General features: G+C 42.2%; 1 protein-coding gene across 2 annotated transcripts in view; it reads right to left on the reverse strand.

The window, feature by feature from the left end:
• ssbp4 (single stranded DNA binding protein 4) overlaps positions 1 to 17513 on the reverse strand; it is a 140566-nt gene that overhangs the window by 114506 nt on the left and 8547 nt on the right. For both annotated transcript variants that reach the window (XM_084067464.1, XM_084067465.1), the window contains exon 2: positions 4446 to 4518. In XM_084067464.1, coding sequence (XP_083923590.1) covers positions 4446 to 4518 — 73 coding nt within the window. The remainder of the gene's footprint in view (positions 1 to 4445; positions 4519 to 17513) is intronic.

Raw genomic sequence — 17513 nt, forward strand, 5'->3', positions numbered from 1 at the left:
GGAGAGAGCCAACGTGTTGAGAAGAAAACCCAGGAAGAAGATGATCTGACCTCAGCCCGGATGTGAGATTGACGGGTGAATATTAACAGGGTAATTGAATGCTGAGTGATGTTGATGTGTAGAACGAATCATGATTGATTGCGACACTTTGCTTCTGATCGCACGGAGGAATCTCTCAAGACCTTGAAGGCTGGAACTGTAAGAGCGGAAGGCCGCGGAAGGTGGAGGCAAAACGTGTGAGTTGCTCTCATCGTTAAGTCTTTTGTTCGTGATCTTGACTGTGAGTCAAATCAAACTCTTACCCAACTGTAACTTAGTCTGACCACACGGACCATGACGACATTAACCCTTTAAGACCTGAGGCCGATTAAATCCTAACAGTTTTTTGGAAAAAAAAATCAAAAATGTTTTTTTCCAAGATTTTTCAAAAATAGCAGATCTACAAGCTCATAGCGCGGCACTCGGTGCCGCGCTATGAGCTTGTAGATCTGCTATTTTTGAATAGCCAAAGAAATCTAAAGTGACACAGATGCGTTCCAGGTCTTAATGGCTTAATATATCGTCGCTGTCAGGCAGAAACCTTGTATTTTCCATATTTCAACTTAGATTTCAAGTTTTTCCGTAATTTAATCTACTACTTCTTCATACTGCAGTGTCACACAACATACAGGTATGCTAAAATAGCCGATCTACAAGTTCACAACGCGCCGCGTCGCTTGTAGATTTACTGATTTTGCTATTTTTGAAATGTCTATACGTATGTCTGTATGTCTATATGTATGTAAAAACAAAAGGACTGAAGAATGCTGCACACTTTTCAAGACTATCATGTGTACAATACCAACAACTGACATCAGATTGACTCAGTAGGCTCAGCGTGCAGGCCTCGTGGATATGGAATGTTTAGTGTGTTTATATGCTCACAATGCTTGTGTGTGCCTCATTGTATGTCAGTGTGTGCGCGTGCGTGTGTGCACGTGCGTGCGTGTGTGAGAGTGCGTGTGTGTCTCCAGTTGTCTGTGACCCAGAACTTAACCCCTTTTCAGCAGCTCACCAATAACACTCAATCTCTGGGAGGAGATTCCCCCAGAAGGGTTCTGCAATCAGCAAGACTCTCTTCAGTCCTGCTACTTAATCTCCCAGTGCTGTTCCCCCATCTCTTCATATTTTAGCTCTTTTCCAGCTTGTTGGCAGTGGGGACAGCCTCTGGCCCTGCCTGCCTGCCTGCCTGCCTGCCATATCTGTCTTTGACAACTTACAACTGAAAGAGGTGTTACCGTTTCCTACAGGTGTGGTGATCAAAAACATTAAAACGAATGAACAGTTCCTCCCAGATACAATTATTGTAAAAGATAATGGCACATGTTAAGGATAATTCCTTTAACAGGTCCGTTCATGAAAGTCCTTGCGGTCTTGTTTCCAATGAGGGCCTGTGAGCAATTAGGGGTTAAGAGTCTTGCTCAGGGACAAATTTAATTTCATCGATACATATGCTGGCCTGGCCTGGAATCGTACCTGGGGCAACCAGGGCCTCTGGCTCCCTAGGCAGGCTCACTAACCACTCAGCTATGGCCGCCCCTTGTTGATTGCCAATAGATCAATCACCACGTACAATACCAATATACAATATAAGTTAGTGCTGTAGTGCTGTTTATTACTGTTGGGGCAGTAGACTCTTTAAATATTTTACGTCTGTCAACCTGGGAATAAACATTACCATACTAATCCAGTAAGTGGGAGAACTCCTAGTTAGGATAGCTTGCAGATAGTTTTAGCTTAAAGGGCAAGACCACTTTAGTAGAGGTTTGGGTTGTGTATTTACCTTGCCATGATGTAACTCCAAAGGTGGACATGAAATAATTGATCCATTGATTAGAAATTGATCATTTAAAATATGCTCCTCATATTATATGATGTTCTATCTATATTGTCTGAATCAGCTTTGCTTTCGTTTACAGTACGTGCTAAAAGAGTGACTTTGAGAGCTGTTTCACCGTACAATGTAAGTCAACGAGGAGCATATTTTAAATTATCAATTTCTAATCAATGGAGCAATTATTTTTGATTTCTTGTCCACCATTGGAGTTACATCATGGCAAGGTACTAAATACACAACTCAAACCTCTACCAAAGTGGTCTTGCCCTTTAAATAACCGTAAATACAGTACCGTTTTTATCATGCATATTCATTTAGAAAATATGGTCTCCAGCCAATTAGAATTGCCTATACACCGTGGCCATGGTATAAATATATAGACAGATATAAATCCTTATCTAAATAAGACTTTTATTTGTTCCTTGTCATGCTGCCAAGAGCGTGTAAAACCCTCTTTCACGTGAAGTACACTGTTAGCACTTCAGGCTCACATTTGTTGTAACTTAATTAAAGTCCTTATGTGTTATTACAAACCCCATTAATCTGAGGCATTATAGTGCCACAAAGCCACACACAACCAGGATCATGGGTATTGTGTTACACTGGTGTAGCTTTTGTGCTCCAGCACGGGATCCCACTAGTGCATGTACAGCTGAATAATTATTTTCACTCAGCCACTACCTAGCAACCGCTCGTTCCCGCACGTCATCCGTGCCGTGTGCCACATGGTAACTTTTCTTGCCCACGGCACGGCCCATCTCTATGATCCTCCATCCGAGACACACCGCTTCTGTGCTGCTCTACTGCTGTATGCCCAAATAGCAGATCAATGTTGTCCATATTAAAGTTGAATGATATGCACTGAGCCTTTGCCAATAGAAGCCCTCTCAGTGTGTCTGTGAGTGTATTAACCCATTGAGACCGGGAAGGCATCTGTGTCATTTTTAGATTTCTTTGGCTATTCAAAAGAAATAGCAGATATACGTACAAGCACATAGCGTGGCACTCAGTGCCGTGCTACGAGCTTGTAGATCTGCTATTTATTTATTTTGAATCGTGAAAATTAGTGCAAATCTTTTAATATATATGTATATCGAAAGCAACCTTTTTTTTAACTCAAATCTTTGCTTCTGGGGATTCTACAAAATGTCTTCCTAATTATTATTCCTAAATCCTAATTGTTTTTTTTGTTTGTTTTTTTTACTTTTGTTGCTATAATATCAGTGGTTCTCAAACCTTTTCATGTCAAGGACCACCCAAAATGATATGTATTTGGTCGTGGACCCCCATCTCAAAATATGTTGTTCCAGCGACCACCCCAGAAGCAAAGATTTGAGTTAAAAGTGTATTCAAAGATTTGCACACATTACACCATAATATTTTCAAAAATAGCAGATCTACAAGATCGTAGCGCGGCACATCTACTATTTTTGAATAGCCAAAGAAATATTAAAATGACACAGATGCGTTCCCGGCTTTAATGGGTTAAGTGGAGCTGAATAAAGGTGACAGGGCAGTGAGAGGTGTTGTGGAGGAGAAGCCATGGACACGGGGGCCATTATCAGGAAGGACGCCCATTAAGGAAGAGGATGCAGCACATTAGAGACTTGAACTCACAGTTCAGGGGATAATGTCAGACTAAATAGTCCAGCAGGCCTGGTGTCAATGTCACATTTTGTGGTTAACAATAACCACTTTAACAAAAAATAAATTCAAAAATGATTTAGAAAATGGCAGATCGATAAGCTCACAGAGCTTGTAATGTGCTACCTTTTAAAGGTTTCCGACCATGTGGTTAAAGGAGAATTCCGTTCATTTTAAGTGTTATGTTTGATGTGCGTCAAATCACTTACCAACGTAGAAATGAAAATCGCGTGACTCCACAGATCCCCCTATCGACCCCCACCGTTGGCATGATAGTAGGATGCTGGATAGCCCAAATTCGCCTATTTTAACAAATGCAAAGTCTGTTTTTTTGCTTCTAGTACTCATTGTTGAGTCCCATGATAATGTAACAGGCGCTAAAACTCCGAGAAGCTAACGGCTAATAACAGAACGAGCTAATGCTGGGGCTGCTTATCTCTCTGCATGGCAGCCCCAGGTTGCCAGGTCGGGAGAGAAACCGGCAACCAGCATTAGCTCGTTCTGTTATTAGCCCGTTAATTTGGGCTATCCAGCATCCTACTATCATGCCAACGGTGGGGGTCGATAGGGGGATCTGTGGAGTCACGCGATTTTCATTTCTACGTTGGTAAGTGATTTGACACACATCAAACATAACACTTAAAATGAACGGAATTCTCCTTTAAGTGTATTTCAAATGTTTGAGATAAAACTATTTGCCGCTGTTATGACAACCTGGTACCGGCTCATTGATTTGATGATGATATTATGCTATACTTGTGTTCAGATAATAAATGACCTGATGGTAAGACAATGGTAAGATTACCCAACAGTTCCTTGACCCCGGGGCGGCTCGTAATGTGAATTCCATGTTTGGCCGTACAATAGAGTAGGAATACCATTCATCCGCTGACTACAGGAAGTCAATATGAGAAGCACTTCTTACCTCTGACAGGAAGGTCTGTGCTGATTTCTGTGCGCCGACGTGCAGCAAATACTCGTACACATATAAAGCTAACCTGTAAAACAGACATAATGGAGAGAGGGGAGGGATGGGAAACAGAGAGCGAGAGAGTAGGGTGTCAGTCAGTGGTGGAAAAAGTACTCAAATTCTTTACTTCAGTAAAAGTACCAATACTGCAATATAAAAATACTCTGATACAAGTAAAAGTCCAGAATAAAAAATGTAATTGAGTAAAAGCACATAAGTATTGGCATCAAAATGTACTTAAAGTATCAAAAGTAAAAGTACAAAAATATTTGAAAATAGCCGATCTACAAGCTCACAACGCGTCGCATTGCGACGCGTTGTGAGCTTGTAGATCGGCTATTTTCAAATAGCCTATGTATAAAATAGGGCTAAAGTGGTTAATGTATGTTTTATAATATAATAATTTATATCTAAAAAGTAACTAGTAACTCAAGTTTTCAAATAATTGTAGTGGAGTAAAAGTACAATATTTGCCTCTGAGATGAGGTGGAGTAGAAGTAAAAGTATTGGAAATTGGAAATACTCAAGTAAAGTACAAATACCTCAAAATTGTATTTAAGTACAGTACTTAAGTAAATGTACTTAGTTACTTTCCACCACTGGTGTCAGTGCCTTGATTGAAATTATTTACACATCCTTCCAAATGTTCCGACTGTTCTTCGAAACTCCTCAATCCCCGTTTAGTTTTCCCCGACTAGTAAATTCAAGCAAATGTGCAAAATGATAGCAGAATATTACCACTTTGTCTGCTCTGTTTTACGGCGTAAGAGCTCATTGAGGAACAGCGGTTATGTGATGCAAGCTCTCACGATTCCGAGCTAAAGAGCCTCGGTGGCATCGTGCCATAATATCCCTCTGGTTTGAGGAACTCCACCATTGAGACATAAAGGCTGAAACCAAAACAATGAAGAAGACTCCCACAAAAACAAGAGAAAAGGAAAAATGCTCGCTCACAGCGGGAGCTGTTCCCCCGCACACCAGCACGCGGCTTGCTGAATATCTGACATTCTTTGGGGTCCATTAGTGGTATCATTCCAACATGTCTCAGGGTTTTGGACTGGAGATGAACCGCCGTAACACCCCGTCCGTGTTTTTATTTATGTCTGCTTTGGGGCAAAAGTAACTAAACACGGCTACAGTCTGCTGCATGGAGTACATCTACCACAATTACTCCCAAACAATAGACTGGACACTGGACACAGGCACCAGCATGGGATCAACCCTATGAAATCTTCAACTTTGAAATGTTCTACAGCACTGTTTCTCAACCAGTGACATACGGTAATTACAGGTGTTTTAAAATGTTTAAATATATATATATAAACTTTTTTTTTTAAAGTATCAAGCATATGTTATGGTAAGGCCATCAAATGCTTAACCACAATATGCTTAAACTTAAACAATAGTCAAAAATAGCCATAGTTGTTGGGGAAAATCATGAAATTCAAATAATGACTATTCCAGGCTTGATGTACTTAATTGCACGGGATGTCACGCACCAAAATTAACATATAGATCAAGCTCAAGGTGAACTTGTGAGCTTGTAGATCGGAGAATTTCCATGCGTGACACTGGTCCACATATTGGGTTTAAGATCATGTATTGTTAAACATTAATTAAAAAAATAGAAATTACTGTGTTGAGTTCTTATATGCAATATATACGTGTGTATATATATTTGGTATATATACAGTATAATATTGTTGTGGGAAGGTGGGGTGGGGATGGTCCCCGAGGATTGTTCGAAACAAGTGGTCAGGGGCTAGGGCTGTCACGATTACAAATTTAAGTTGACGATTAATTGTCACTCAAATAATTGCGATAAACGATTTAATTGTGTGTTTGGCATTGATTGAACATTGGAACGCATGAATACAAATTGAATTTCTGTTTGCCTTTTATAGGCTCCGTAATAAAAGAATTGCACAGGGCAGATATGACAAATAACTTAAATATACAAAGACATTATTGACATATTTAATAATTTTATACACGTAAAATAGCAGAAATAGCTGATCTACAAGCTTACAACGCGTTACAAAGTGACGCGTTGTAAGCTTGTAGATCAGCTATTTGCTTGTAGATCTGCTATTTCTGCTATTTTAAATATTTGAACATGAAGACGATTATGCAAAGAATTATTGCGAATATCTCAAATGATTGTGATTAGAGGATTATGTAATAATTGCGACAGGCCTATCAGGGGCTCCAAAAAAAAAGGTTGAGAGCCACTGTGTTGTACAGCAGAGCGACTGCACCGGCCATCAGGCTCTGTTCTGTTCTTCATGCTGAGCACATCCCTGAGAGGCCAGAGCAGACGCAGAGTTATGGTGTTTGGGGGTTGATGTCGCCCGATACGGATTGAATCAATAATGAGGCAAACCAGAGGAGAACGACCTGGTTCTCTGTCATCTCCAGACTCCAGGACATCAGCGGCTGATCATCATATCCTCCAGCTGGTACAAACCGGTTTTGACTAGTAGTCAGTGGTGGAAAAAGTACTACTTTTTTTTTGTTGCTTAGGTACAAGTATCAATACTGCCATATCAAAATACTCAGTTACAAGTAAATGTTCGGAATTCAAAATGTGCTTGAGTAAAAGTACAAAGGTATTGGCATAAAAATGGACTTAAAGTACCAAAAGTAAAAGTACTCATTATGCAGAATGTCCCATTGCACAAGTTCTCAAATGTAAATTGCATAAAAATCTTTTGAAAATAGCCGATCTACAAGCTCACAATGCGTCGCATCGCGACGCATTGTGAGCTTGTAGATCGGCTATTTTCAAATGGCCGAATTGTACATATGGTTTGAAGTGGTTAATGTATGTTTTGTAATAATAATCAAAATCTACAAAGTAACTAGTAACTAAAGTTTTCAAATAATTGTAGTGGGGTAAAAGTACAATACTAGCCTCTGAGATGCAGTGGAGTAGAAGTAAAAGTACTGAAAACTGGAAATACTCCAGTAAAGTAAAAAAGACCTCAAAATTGTACAGTACTTGAGTAAATGTACTTAGTTACACCACTGCTAGCAGTACACACACACACACACACACACACACACTGCCTTCTAAAATTTCTCACTGTTACATCAGATACAACTATATCAACACCCATTTCAAGATTTGTACCGAGAAAATATATTGTTTAGTTTTTCTGTGTGGAGAGAATGTCTGTGTTTATTGAATACTCTCTTCCTCTATGAAGGACTGTCAGGTTAGGGTTGTGGTCATTGAAGGGCATCACGGCACGTGCCAGGTGAATACACAAATGACTGGTTGTAAGAATTAATATTCATCTCATAGGGACCGTTCCAGTACCTTGGGTGAAAGTGAGCAACAGTGTTTATAAGAGCAGTGCAGCCACATTTAATTAAAAGTTGTCTGTGGTGACAGTTTGCCATTTGAAATTGCCATTTAAACGCGCTTGTAATGTGAGGCCAGCAAGCCTGGAGAGAAACAATTTTAAGTGTTTCCTTCTCTGCTTCACTTTTTTAAGGGCTTTCTTCTCTGCTTCACTTTTACTCTGCTTTTACCAAATGGGAACATTAATTGAAAACAAAGATTCGCTTCTGAGGTTTGCCTGGCAGTCTCTGAACAACCATCCATATGTTTTTTTTAACCCTTTGATACCTGGAACGCATCTGTGTCACTTTAGATCTCTTTGGCTATTCAAAAATAGCAGATATACAAGCTCATAGCGCGGCACCGAGTGCCGCGCTATGAGCTTGTAGATCTGCTATTTTTGAAAAACCGTGAAAATTATTTTTTAATATTTTTTTCCGATTTTTTTTTTTAGGATTTAGATTTTTTTAGACACGGCCTCAGGTCTTAATGGGTTAATCATATTGATTGCTGAATAAGCCAACAGTCTCCATCAGTCAGATTGTATCCTAGCTCTATCAGAAGAACTCTACTTTTCGGCAGCAGGAACTACAGTAGTTCTTCCAACTTCGGTACCTGGGGAATAGCTCCTGCCTCAAAAAAGTTCCTTGCTTCCAAGGTAGTAATAACCAATCAGGGTGGAGGCAATCTGGGAACCCATCGTCAAATAAGAAGGAAAAACAGCGCCCCCAGCGTTTTTCCCTTTAGCGTACTGTAGCTCTCAATCTGTTCTTGAGAGATTAGGGTGGAGGCAACCACACTTAACATTAATTAGAATTCACACGCAATGTTTCTATGTAGAAACAGAAGACTACACAAAGAACATAAGACAGCAAAGTGTTACGTTTGTCAGATGTTTACATTTGGAGGGATTCAGTGATTGTTTTGGTCCGAACCGATCGCTATGGGTGGAAAATTAGGGCCTTATTATGCATTATTCTTTGTGGTGGTGGCTTTCTGCCTGAAATCACCGTTGATCTCCATTTCTCTAAGTAAAAAAGCCTCCCTCTTTTCTGGCATATTCAGTAGTAATTGTCAGCTCCTATATCGATGCAAATATCACATTCGCACGACAGTAAATAAAGAACAAAACCATTGTTTCAACTAGCTGGGTCTCGGCAGACAGGACAACCGTGGAGGTGTTTTGGCCTAAAGGAAGGAGCAGAATGAGCTTGGGAACTCAGTTGCAGAACGGTTTTAGTTCCTTAACTATTTAGTTCCTCCAGCCCCCCGTAACTTTTAGATGAAAAGTGTCTAGACTAAGAGATTCACGGGGAGTTTAGGCCTCCCTGGGTTGCTGATAAAGAGGGGAGTCAGCTGTTGTAAAACTTAAAAAAGAAAGAATAAGAGCCTCCACGCGGTGTGAAACACCCAGCGGCGGGCGTCGGCTCCTATATGTGCCACGTCCTGCACCGTACAGTTATCGAACAGAGACGACCGTGAGCTCTGTGGCGATGAAACTTTCATGGCGGAGCCTTCTGTGATCTGAAGGGCTTCTATAGGCCCCAGTGATGGGCACCTGCTGCCCCCTGCAGCAATGCATTATTTAAGAACAATCGTTCAATCTAGACTTCAGGGCACACCTTTCCTTACTCCATCAGAAGCAGTAAGCGTAGCTTGCGCTCAATGAGAGAACGTGTTTCGTTAGCAGTGGTGGAAAAAGTACTACAGATTTTTACTTGAGTAAAAGTGTCAATACCGCAATGTAGAAATACTCTGTTATAAGTAAAAGGCTCAAAATATTACTTGAGTAAAAGTACAAAAGTATTGGCATCAAAATATACTTAAAGTACCAAAAGTAAAAGTAATAAAATGTTTGAAAATAGCAGATCTACAACCTCACAACGCGTCGCGATGCGACGCGTTGTGAGCTTGTAGATCGGCTATTTTCAAATAGCCTATGTATAAAATAGGGCTGAAGTGGTTAATGTATCCTATAATACATTGCACAAACCAAAACCCATAATTTCCCCGTGTCACTGTGTCGGAATAAACACAAAAACAACATATCAATGTCACTAACAACACAAGCCACAACGCGCACAATTACTTCACGCAGTCCGTAGGCCACTTCTCACTGCTCAGCACACATCTGCCCCCTCGAAGCATAATTAATTGCGGCCAACACAAACTCACAACATTACGGTCGGCCATGTTGTTCCTTAGCGTCATCGCTGACCACCGCCCAGCGACACCCAAACACCGCGAGGCGGACAACATTTCGTGTACACCACTTTTGTTACCTTTTATTTCCTCCGAGGTGGAAAGACTGGGGACGCGAGGTTAGTTCCCTTTAGCTGTCAGCACGCTGTGTGTGTGTGTGTGTGTGTGTGTGTGTGTGTGTGTGAGTGTGGACTACTGCACGCTTTTGTGGGTCTTTGCGAAATCCCGAAGTGGAGTTTATTGGTCATTGGAACGGTGATGCACGTCACCCCTTTGTCAAGTGGGTATTTTCAAACCCTGGAATGGATTTAGGGGAGTATCAGAGTGTTTGTTTGTGTCTGCAGCGCCTCAGTGCGGCTGCAGAGTTCATGTGCAACCTCTTGCATGCGATGTTTCGCGGGGGTCCAAAAGGGTCCGCGATGTTTGGCGGGGGTCCCGACACTCCCAGGGGACCCGGGGGTCCCCCATATTGAATATCAGTGTTGCCACATTTGCGCCAAAAACAAGCAAACACCTTCATGAAAAAAAAAAAAACAGCCGAAGGGGTCCGCCATGTTCCACAGGGGTCCGCGGGGGTCCCAACACTCCCAGGGGGTCCACGGACCCCCAGAAAAATAAAAAAAAAATAAAAAAATCTTTTGGAAATTGTTATCGCACGATTTTGGTACCCCGTGCGCGGCTAGCGGCCTGGCCGCCCTGACGTCTAGTGTTTTATAATATAATAATTTATATCTGCAAAGTAACTAGTAACTAAAGTTTTCAAATAATTGTAGTGGAGTAAAAGTACAATATTTTCCTCAGAGATGTAGTGGAGTACAAGTAAAAGTATTGAAAATTGGCAAAAAAAAGTCAAAAACACCTCAAAAGTTTACTTAAGTACAGTACTTGAGTAAATGTACTTAGTTACTTTACACCACTGTTCGTTAGCGCACGGAGAAGGGCCTGTGGATGACCGGGCGCTGTGTTATCTGCCTCCATGTAGATGGAAGCAGATAAAGATGAACCAGTGAGGTAATATGGGAGCTACACTATAACTGAACAAGACCTGTGTCATAGAGATTAAAGGGACACTAACGCGCTTTTCAGTTGAGCGCTGATGGTTATCATAGACTATAGAAACAACGATACTTATGTTATGATTACAATCAATATTCGTACCATGACGCATTTTGCAGGCAAGGCGCATCAGCCTGGCATGCCCATACGGTCTATGAGCGCTATCACATTAACCTGATTCATATTTTATGAGGTCACGATCTCCATTTGGCCCTAAACGCAGTGAACAAGGACAATGTCACAGCTAACAAGGGTATAAGCAGCGAGGAAACAGGAAGAAAGGGGCCGTAGTTTTCACATTCACGGCGTTTGCTCCGGTGACATCACTCTCTCCTCAACTGACGACGAACCAATGGGCTAAGATTACATCTGTGAACTACGTTTACACGCGGTTAGAACGCTGAGATCACTCGTAAAACAGGGGCAGAAGCCGAAGAACGGATGACCCCCCATGTTGGTCTATCGACTGGTTATTGCGAAATCCTATCATAGATCCCCATTCACCCCATCTCTCTCTCTCTCTCTCTCTCTCGCTCTCTCTGCCTCAGACCATTGGTTCTCAAAGTGGGGTCCGAGGACCCCCAGGGGTACTTGAGGGGGTTCCAGGGGGTCCCCAGCTAAATGATGGACAGGGACCAAATGGACCCTTATGGGTCTGTAACTCTGAGAGTGTACAAATGGAACCAAATGGACCCTAACGGGTCCATTTGGTTCCATTTGTACACTCTCAGAGTTAAATTAACATTTACAATTAACATTTTACAATACGAATTGGGGTCCCAGAGACATACATGCCATTAAGGGGGTCCGTAGCCTAATGCATGTCAAACTGGGGGTCCTTGTAATTAAAATGGTTGAAATCACTGCTAGAGAGCCGTAAAAATCTTCTATTATGGGGGTCCCTGGCTATCTTTTCAAATGGGGGTCCGCGGTCTAATAAGTGTCTATTTGGGGGTCCTTGGCACGAAAAAGTTTGAGAACCACTGCCTCAGACCAAAGGGATCATTTGACCCAATCTGTCACACAGTGGGAATATAACACTGAAAGTGCGGTGTAAAAAAAAACCCTACTACACTCCATTCTCCTATCTTCATTCATCCCCTTTCCCCCCACACCGCTGTCATCTTCGCCCCGGCCCTCATCGCCCAGACTAACGAACGCTTTGCTCTGTGTCCACACATCAAGGCGATCTCCCCCCCCCAAGCCTCGTTCTCGGGAAAGACACCTGACGTCTTGCCCCCAGGCTGTGTGCCATGTAGCCCCCCCCCCCAATATACCTCCGTCGCTGCTCCTTCCCCCCCCCTTGGGCCTCCAGAGACCCGAGGCCCGAGCACCCCCCTCAGCACAGCCAGCAGTTTAGAATGGTTAAACCACAGACAGTTAGCAAATTAACTTTCCTGTCTTCGATTCAATAATTCACGAGAACCCGAGAGGAGTAGGCCCTGGTTAGATAAGGCGTGCGTCGGGGGGGGGGGGGGGGGGGGGGAGTGAGGGACAGAGGTTTTTTGGGACGTTTGCACCGTCTTCTACGTTCGATCGCGGATCTTTCACGAAGACATGTCACGTACATAAGAGTGAGAGAATGCAGCTACGTGTTTGTGTATCGGTCTCTGTCGGGGGGAAACCGTTACTTTCCACGATTCAATTCAAAAATAACAAAATTAGCAGATCTACAAGCTCGAAACGCGTCGCTTCGCGCCGCGTTTCGAGCTTGCGGATCTGCTCATTTTTATGCTTTTGTGTGACGCCGTAGTGCAGGGGTGATGCAACTTTGATGATGGAGACGGCCACTATATTTCCACACTCACGGCCTGGGCCGTAGCGTGACGGTCCAGGCACCCTAGGCTGCAATGCCAGCCTGACAGCGCGTTGCGGGTTCGACTCCCGTTCCCGACGACCTTTGCTGCGCGTCACCCCCCCCCATCTCTCTCCCCATTTCCTGTCAGCCTACTTTCCCTATCCCTCTCTAAAATAAAGAAATAAAAAGCCCTAAAAAAATATTTTTGAGCCTGTAGATCTGCTATTTTTGCTATTTTTATATTGGAATACTGATTTCTTTTTTTGTTGATATTTTTGAATTGGAATCCTGAAAAGTAACATTTTGATTTAATTTCAAATGCATTTAGTTATACTTATGTTAACTTTATGCTAACTTAAATACAAATACATTGGACATAAAAAAAGACAATAGAATTGTAATAGTCATTAAGCTACTAATATAGACTGAAGTAATTAATTAAAGGTCATGTTTACATGTTTGGAATTGTATCAGTATTCCGATATTAATCTTCAGGCCGCATTAAGTGAAGGTGCAGGGCCGCATGTGGCCCCCGGGCCGCCAGTTGCCCATGTATGCCGTAGTACGATCAAGTAGGGCGTGATTTACGAAAAAAACACAACAAATTAAAATATGGAGATAAGAGGTTTCTGCCCGACAGTGACGGTATATATCACATAAGTGAATGACAAAGAGCTGATGCCTCGTCGAGGCACCTGTGCTACTGTAAAGCCCTTTATCAGCCGGGCTTACACCAGATACACACACTGTTTATATTTGCTTGGGCTTTGTTATGGCTGGTTCCTTTGTCAAAACAAATCATTGTCAATAAGCAGGGTGTAAACACACATGGCTTTAGCCATGGGTTAATCCAGACATCACACACACGCACGCACGTACATGCACGCGCTGGGGCGCGCGCACGCGCACACACACACACAGCATACATGAACAAGCGCACACAAAGAATGGTACGGTACACGCACCACCCACCCCACTCGCCTCCAATCGTTCTCTTTCATCCTCCCACCCACCACACACAAACATGTACACGTTCACCTGCCTAAGACACACTGCCAACATGATGTCTCGCTGAATTTCACAGAAAACACTGAATTCAGGGGTCATCAATGCGTCCGTACACGGACAAATGTGTCCGTGGCAAAGACTTGGTCTTGTCCGTGGCAGATTTTTTGATTTACACAGCATTATAATGTTCTCATTTTTGATCATAAGACCCAATTACTGAATGTCAAGTTTACTTCAGAATATGTATGACTCTGATGTACTATGACACTGCAGTATATATATGACACATTAGGAGTCCTACTAGTGGTTCTCAAATGTTTTATTTGCAAGGGCCGCCATAACTCTGAGAGTGTACAAATGGAACCAAATGGACCCGTAAGGGTCCATTTGGTTCCGTTTGTACACTCTCAGGGTTACAGACCTGTAAGGGTCCATTTGGTTCCATTTGTACACGCTCAGAGTTACAGACCTGTTATATGGTCATTCAGGGCTAGCTCTTTATGTGTTTCAGGTAATATTGTTGTCCACTCATTGTGTATGTCCGTGGCAAAAATGTAATTTTGTCCAAAATGTCCACCACAAGACAGCACGGTGATGACCCCTGACTGAATTTCACACAAAAAGTCAAAAAACAATCTACTATTCCCTCAAAAAGGGACAGGGGGACAGTGTGGGTCTCTGAGCCAGAGGATAAGGGGTTATATTAACATTACCGGAATATTTTTGTTACCACCGACCACCAAACCGCCTCCGTACCCACAGAGGGTAACGAGGGCAACATTGCTGCACACCATACCAATAAAAAATAAACTGACTGAGCCACCAGGGCACCCCGAGAAGATTTATCTTCTAACGGAGAATAAAAACACAACACATCCACATTGTCTCGTCTTCTTATCATCTCTCCTCTCTCCGTGCGGTATATACACACTAATGAAACGCATACACGTACACAAAGCACTCCATATACCATATTGGCAAACTGATTACCGACTTCAGGCACGTAGCTTCAATATTTATACTGTCTCCTGTTATTTTGAATGAGAAAACTAACACATTTGTGCGGATGCACAAGAAAAGATGCTCAACGAAAGGCAGCATTAATTGACTGTTGACACGTTGAGATGAAAAAAATGCAGTCAGTCAAAAGGCCGCGTGTTGCAAATCAGTGGTTTCTTTAGCACCGGCACGGTGTTTCCTTGCCTGTGTGTGTGTGTGAGTGTTGCGTCTCTTTATGTTTCCCTCAAAAGGCCAGAATGCAGATGGCAGAGCCATCTGTGAAAAATCTAAACCGTGCATTCAGACCTGAAGATCTCCATTAAACTCCATGTAAATACAGGGGAGACGCAAGAGAGGGGGGGGGGGGGGGGGTAGTGGATGTAAAGCAAACCCCTGTCCAAAAAACTAACTGATTAACCCCTTATTCAACCCCCCCCCCCCTCCCCCTCCTCATCTAGCATTACTATAGAACAAACATTAACTGTACACAGTGTAATCCGGAATGCTAATTTACGTCTGAATGGAACATATACAGGTCTATCTTTACATTTTCACAGTTAAATGAACACTTTTGGAGTGTAGCCTAGAGTAGGGTATTAACCCATTAAAACCAGCAATCTGTGCCATTTTAGATGTTAGCGTTGGCTGTTCAAAAATAGCAGATCTGCTATTTTTCAACATTTTTCACAAATCTTGGAAGCGTTTGAAAAAATGGCGAATCATTTTGAATTGAGAAAAAGTGTGAGAGATAGTGATTTAGAAGGCAAAGGACTATACCAGCAAACAGGTCCAGACCACGACTCACTGTACTTGACTCCAATGCTGACCACCAAGAGCATGGACTGTAGTTTGCTTCATTTTCAAGGATGCTATTGGAATCCATTTATTATTTTCAGTACAGCACGAAAATCAACTTGCAGAGACATGAAACTTGAGACTAGATTAGTTAAAACAAGTTCACAACACAGTCAACTTTATGCTACCGTAGCTGCGTGTTAGTGCATTTTAAAGAGTGGATTGATTTGAAATGTCTTGTTGAAAAGATTGATTAGAAATTCAATTCAAATGGCTTCATGTATTTTATTTTAAAAAACACACACATTAGAAGGACAATATCAGTCATCAGAACCAGGGACATTTTTTCAATGAACCTAACATGGCTGACATTGAATTTGAAAGGAAAATCAAATATCTAAATATTGAGCAAGCAACTTAAAAACTGTCTGGGGTTCACACAAAAGCCAGAGTAGACGTTAAAGTCACCCCCAGAAGTGTTTAAGCCGTTAAGGCCTGAGGTTCCGATTCTACAAAATGTCTTCTAAACCCTAACAGTTTTCTGAAAAACCTATGTTACTATATCAGTAGCCTCGAGCTCCAGGCTTTTATTGTTTAGTTTTGCTAAAAAATAAAAGCCTGTGTCGGTGTACCCGATGTAGGAAGTGTTTCATTTCCCCAACCAACCAGAGTGCAGTGGGCGTCGCTCGTAATGTTGTGTTGACGGGGCGGGGGGCTGACGGACAGATCGGTGAACCAATGGGATCAGGCGCATTCTCTCCGCACTGATTTTAAACCCGCCCCTCTATACACGAAAGCAGGAAGGCTATTAGTGCAGCCTATTATATCAGTGGTTCTCAAACGTTTTCATGTCAAGGACCTCCAAAATCATATGTATTTGGCCGCCGACCCCCATCTCAAAATATTTAGTTCCAGGGACCCCCCAGAAGCAAAGATTTGAGTTAAAAATGTTTGCTTTAAAAATATATATATATATTCAAAGATTTGCACAGATGTTCAAGATTTTTCAAAAATAGCAGATCTACAAGCTCATAGCGCGGCACTCGGTGCCGCGCTATGAGCTTGTATATCTGCTATTTTCGAATAGCCAAAGAAACCTTAAAATGACACAGACGCGTTACCGGATTGACTGGGTTAATGTGAAATACCCCTTATTGCAGGGTCAGAAGCCAAAGCCTTTTAACAAATCGTGGGAGTTAATGTGCAACGTGTGGCACTTCTGATAAAACTAAGGACATCTTTTTGCGAATGCCACCTTTTATTAAGATTTCAGATTCCACGGCGGCGCACATTTCAAAAGGGGTTCAAGTCTCTAAATAACGAGGTCGCGTTAATTTTCAAGCTGTCATATTACCCCATGTTGGAGTCAAATTAAATAAATGCGGGCTGAAAAAAGACTATGAGGAGTAATTAATTTCTTCTGAGTTTCTCTCTCCAGGGATCAATAAAGGTTGATCTTATCTTACCTTGTCTTCGGTCACAAGGGCCACGCGCTTCTTTCTATCGCTTTAACCCTTCAAGACCGGGAACGCATCTGTGTGTCATCTTAAGATGTCTTTGGGCTATTTAAAAATAGCAGATCTACAAGCTCGTAGCGCGGCACCGAGTGCAGCGCTACGAGCTTGTAGATCTGCTATTTTTGTGCAAATCTTTGAATATATATTTTTAAAGCGAATATTTTTAACGCAAATCTTTGCTTCTGGGGGTCCCTGGAACGAAATATTTTGAGATGGGGGTCCGCGGCCACATACATATCATTTTGGGGGTCCTTGACATGAAGAAGTTTGAGAACCACTGATAATAGCAAAGTTTAAAAACA

The sequence above is a fragment of the Gymnoscopelus microlampas genome (assembly GCF_963454915.1).
Source record: "Gymnoscopelus microlampas genome assembly, chromosome: 9".
Lineage (NCBI taxonomy): Eukaryota > Metazoa > Chordata > Actinopteri > Myctophiformes > Myctophidae > Gymnoscopelus > Gymnoscopelus microlampas.